Source organism: Trypanosoma cruzi (assembly GCF_000209065.1).
Source record: "Trypanosoma cruzi strain CL Brener chromosome Unknown tcruzi_1047053506283, whole genome shotgun sequence".
NCBI classification, from domain to species: Eukaryota; Euglenozoa; class Kinetoplastea; order Trypanosomatida; family Trypanosomatidae; genus Trypanosoma; species Trypanosoma cruzi.
Genome location: NW_918874.1, coordinates 910 through 6,142, shown reverse-complemented (window position 1 = coordinate 6,142; position 5,233 = coordinate 910). Strand labels below are relative to the sequence as shown.

The 5,233-nt window shown below is 50.0% G+C and overlaps 1 protein-coding gene and 1 pseudogene across 1 annotated transcript, besides 3 other annotated features; both read right to left on the bottom strand.

Moving 5' to 3' along the window:
• Nucleotides 1–5,233: part of a sequence feature (areas not merged during assembly with more than two copies in the genome that could not be assigned to a particular haplotype) that runs on past the window's edge.
• Nucleotides 5–937, bottom strand: Tc00.1047053506283.20 (trans-sialidase, putative; the record flags this gene model as incomplete). Its single annotated transcript, XM_799419.1, has 1 exon — nt 5–937. The coding sequence occupies one exon, from the start codon at nt 935–937 to the stop codon at nt 5–7; it is 933 nt and encodes a 310-aa protein (XP_804512.1).
• Tc00.1047053506283.10 lies at nt 1,834–4,329 on the bottom strand (annotated as a pseudogene).
• Nucleotides 4,887–5,011: a mobile genetic element.
• Nucleotides 4,887–5,233: part of a mobile genetic element that runs on past the window's edge.

Here is a 5,233-nt window from a genome sequence, read left to right as displayed (position 1 = left end):
CACGTCACGGTAACCCTTGCTCACAAGAAGCCATCATGAGGAGTCTGTTTTCTTCTCCCCACTCCACGATGGTCGGATCCCTGCAGCCATCACCAACCGTTTTGCGCGAAAGCTTCCATTTATTCTCTGAATTATCAAAGCGCATGGACAGCAATGAAGTCGTTCCTTTCTCTGTGGCCTGCATGGGAAACATGAGCGTACCGTCCTTCGTCTTAATCCCCGACCCTCCGCCAGAAACCAACTGGGTCGAAAATTTAGCAACATATTCATCGTTTCCAAACGTCACCGCATGGGTCTCCTTCCACGTGATTTCATTGCCACCACTGACGCTTCCCTTTACCAGCAAAAGTCCCCAGTCACGTGCATTAGCCAATTTATCCACCGACGGTGTAACGCTCTGATTTCTCAGAAGCATGTAGACACTGTCGCCAGCCACAACTGTCGTTGGCCGCATTGTGTCTTTTGCCTCGACGGCACCCGTCGCAACACCCTCTGGAAACTGCACCACCAAACTTGTGTCCTGCGTCAATATCTCCGTTGGCTTATCATCAGTTAGATCGAGGTGCCTTGACGCAATCCCAGCACGGCTGCAGCTTTCTCCTTTTTCCTTGCACAGCGCTTCAGCAACGAAGAACACGTTATTGTTCACCTCAACAAGGCTGGGAACGCGGAGCGAGAATAATGTTTCATTAACTTTTGTAGGGGCTTCCCATTGAGAGGATGTCCATCCGATCCCTGTGAATGGATCAACGTCAGTCTTCGTCTGCACAGCGTGCGCAGCGCCACTGGTGCCGCATAACACGACGACGAGAAGCAGCACCGCAGAGCAGAAGAGATGCCGGGACATGTTGGGCCTCTGCAGCTCACTCTCTCTTCCTTCCTTCCTCCTTTCGCTGGATCCGGTCACGCGAGTACGGCTGTGTGTGCGGGGTGCCATGACTGCAGCAACAATTGAGAGTATATAAATACGTGTGTGTGGGCGGTGTGTGTGTGTACTGCTGTTGTTCCTTTCACAGCCCTCAGAGTGCACAGTAGCGATTCGCGCTTGTTTTACTTCCTTTTTTTGTGTGTGAAGGAAATGGGAAAAGTCATGGAGGAGAAACACAGCGAGCTGCAAGGGAAACCAGTGCGCACCGGCAGCAGCCACACGCCATGGACGAGGAGAAGAGATCCATCGCCTCCAGAACATTCTCACGGCCAACGGGATACGGCCACAGCCCCGCAGCCAACACACAACGCACCCGGAGCTAGCAATCACCACGCCAGCCACACGTTGAAGTGGGTCCTCACCCATCCACCAGTCACGCGGCACCAAAATTTACACAGCCATCCCGCCTTCAATGAGATGGCAGTGCCTCACTCAGTGCCGTTACACGGAGTGCGCTACTTCTCCAAAGGAATTTATATTTCGTCCATCCCTTAAATATGTTTCCGTTTGTGATGGGCCCTACAACAAAAGTGAAAATAAAAATAAAATGGAAAATGCAGCAATACTGCAGCACCGCTAGCCACAATGAATCTGCCAAGAGAGCAATTCTCCGATTGTGCATCTTATGCGCAAACAATTAACATGATATATGAAAATCACCCAATGTTTGTCAGAAAAAAAACAAAACCAAAACCAAAACAACCCCACTCCCTCCCTAATTTATTCCGTCACTGTTATGTTCGATAGCGTTGGACATTCTTGGCATCTGTGTGCCTCAATGCCACCTGGTGCTGGTGCACCCGCACCGCATGGAAACAAAAGCATCAAACCATATAAAAATACCCGAATATTTTTTTCACCAGATATCAAACTATCCCTTTCATTCCCCAATTTGTCTTGTTTTCCTATTTTTTTGTTTTTTCCTCACTTCGGAGAAGGTTCGCCTCTTCTGAAAACTCCAGATGATATTGACGCTTGGTACTGGTGTACGTTTTTTTTTTCCAGAAACTCAGACTTTCTTGGTTCTCCTCCTCGCTCACTACATTGGAATTGACGACATCACGTCTCTGCCAGCCACCCATCAGCACAATGTCTGCGTGCTGCACGTAAATAAACTCCCACGACATGTCTCGGGCAAAGTCCTCCCACCCATCAAAATACGCCGCCGGATACTCAGCGAACTGCCTCACAGTGCTGGCGCTCCTGTGATGTCGACACGCCGTAGTTATCCGCAGCCCAACCAGCGGAAATTTCTCTAGCCACCGGTCCCTTACATCAATCTTCTTGGGTCCGCGTTGCAATGGAAACAATCCAAACGGCTCGGTGGGATGTCCTCCGGGGTCACCCTCAGCACGGTGTTCAGTGGCTTTTGGGGCGCTGGCGACCTCAGCTCCTTGAGTTCCTCTGCTATTTTAACGAAAAAGGCCTCATTCCTGAATGCGTCCAAAGCATATCTCTCCACAAATACAGACGCAAAGGAGCATTCTTACTCCTCGTTACCGAAAATTTAAAAACTCCACAATGGGGATTACCTTTTCCAGAAAGGGAAATGCTCGATTCGTGAGGTGATAAGATAATGAGTCGGTATTAAAAGCCTCGGAACCAAATATTCCTCTTTCTCGGTTAACACGCATGAGTTTGTAAAACGGATTCTCGGTACACCATGCCCTCATTGCTTCAAATGTAATGTAATTTGCGTCAGCCCGAGATTTTATCGATCTCAAGACACGATCAAGTTCATTATAGCGTTTACTGAATTCTTTCGCATCAAAGATGTAACGCGGAATCGGCCCCAGAAAATCCATTTGCTGGCAGACCATCCTCCAGTATTTCTCTTGCTCCTGTGGAGTCCCATCGCGCTTCATCCACGCACACATCGCCTTCACATCCATCCCTTCGGGGCAATTCATGATGATTCGGTAAGATTCTCGTTGACGCGCAAACTCATAAACGTCCCTTACCTTTGGGGATGCCAGCCCAATCGTGCCCCATCCGGTGGAGGGCGCAAAACTTATCGGCAGCTGTGCCTCATTCGTTGGCACATCGTAGATTATATACCCTTTCATCCCACGCTGCGACAAACTCGACACAACACTCTCGGATGCTTTACTACCCACGTATTTTGTCACCGTCTTGGTGGTTTTGTCAAAGACGTAGGCCACATCCCCTCCAAAACAGTGGACAACCACTTGGATTTTTTCGGCATCGTAGTGCAGCAGCTGGTAGAGGAGGTACGAACCGGCATTCATCGACTTCCCGATCCCGGGCGTCCCAACCAACACACGCTTCTCAGGTGAGGAACTGTCTTTTAGATCGTCCTTGACAATTCGCCACGCTCGATCCACCTCACAGTTCACATAGCAGTCAACAATGGGTTTATTCTCCCTCCACGAGTACGGCCATCCCTTGTCCGAGGTGAGCACCATCAGCCTGGGACATGGCGGGCTGAATTGCTCCACACCGTCATCCTTTTCGAAAGTTAGACCTTCCTTCTTGTACGTCCATGACTGCGGTGGTTTTCCCTCATGTACCTCCATTCGGGTCTTCCGAATCTTATCGTCATAAAACCCCAAGACATGGCCCCACTTCGCACCGTACACAGACTCGTAGAATCCCTCCAGCTTGGTTGTCTTTTCTTCAGTATCCTGCCTTACATTTTCTTCTGCCATCCGCTTCGCCCTTTCTTCTGCCTCCCACCTTGCTACTTCTTTCCGTATCTGAGTGAGGGCATCGTTAAGTTTTTTCCTTGTAGGAGGAGTGACAGTATCCTTCTCTTTAAATTCAATCCAGTCTTCGAGATAGTTCAAATGCCCGTCCGCAAGCTTGCGCCTATCTCTTAAAAGCTGATAATCCTTTAAATTAGAAATTTCTTCAAGCAGCTGCTGGTCTTTTATGTAGGCATCGGGACTCTCCAAAAATTTCCACATATCCACATTCTGTTCTTCTTCAACGGCTGCCCTGGAGCCAAAATACTCCCGAAGAAAATCATTCAGCTTCATCTCGGAAATGTCGGTCTCTCCGTCCAGCAGGATGTTCCGCACGGTGCTGCACATGGTCCACTGTAGTTGCGCTTCCTCCACGCTTATGCAGGTCGCAGTGGGCTGATCTGTGTCACCCTCAGGGTCCGACCTCGCTCTCTTCCGAGAATCTCCCTGTGGCACAGCAGACGCTTGGCCCTCCTTATTACCGTGAATTCCTTTGCTTGGCCTTCCAGACATTGTTTCTTCTTTTCTTAGTTGGATCGAGTTAAAACTGAACACTAACAAACAATCAAAAGGGGAATAAGAAAGAAATGAGATACGCACGGACATGACTAGCAGCCACAAAAATAGAGTCATCCACACAGCGTGACGCACATCACATGCACGGAGACCACCGCAACGACGGCAAGCGGGTACCATCCACCCAGCATAGTGTTGGAGAGGACCTACAACAACAACGTGGTGGGCGCGGAGGGTTCACCCACGCATTCCGCTGGTCACGGTCCCACACCCCTGTGGCACCGCTGTCACCACACAAACTCTAAAAGAGGACATGCTCGCACAACGCCGCTGAAGCACACAAACACCGCAGTGCTGTCAGTCCGCGGGTGAGAGGGTTCGGCCATCCACACAGCAAATGCACACACCGCCTCCACAACATTCTCACGGGCAACGGGATACGGCCACAGCCCCGCAGCCAACACACAACGCACCCGGAGCTAGCAATCACCACGCCAGCCACACGTCGAAGTGGGTCCTCACCCATCCACCAGTCACGCGGCGCCAAAATTTGCACTGCCATCCCGCCTTCAATAGAATGCAGTGCTTCACGCGGTGACACAAAATAAAAATAATCTTCTGGGCCGCTTTCATCATCCTGAGGTTATCAATCACAAAAAACAAACTAGACGGGAATGAGAAGTAAATGGAATAAGAGTGCGTTCACCACGTCCTCAAACTTTACACCAAGTAAATGTATATATATACATCATCCTATAGCCACAATCGTGAAATACTGCATTCTACTCGGATTGGATGTATATATATTTATTACTTACAAAGTGGCAGACTTTGGGGTCCTCCAGCCACAAGACTCCGCCGCTGCCCTTCGCAAGTTCTACCCTTCGCCACGTCCTGAAGTGCAAAAACACGACCGTGTGATATGCCGTCTGCGGGGGTTGTCCTTCGGCAGACCGCACGTAGGCAACGGATGCCTGTACTCCGCGAGAGTCCAAAAACTCATATATCCGTTGCGGCTCCCACGTCATGGCGTGTGATTGTGAGCCGCCCTTATTCGCCGCTCCTTGCAGTGAAGTGTTGTCCA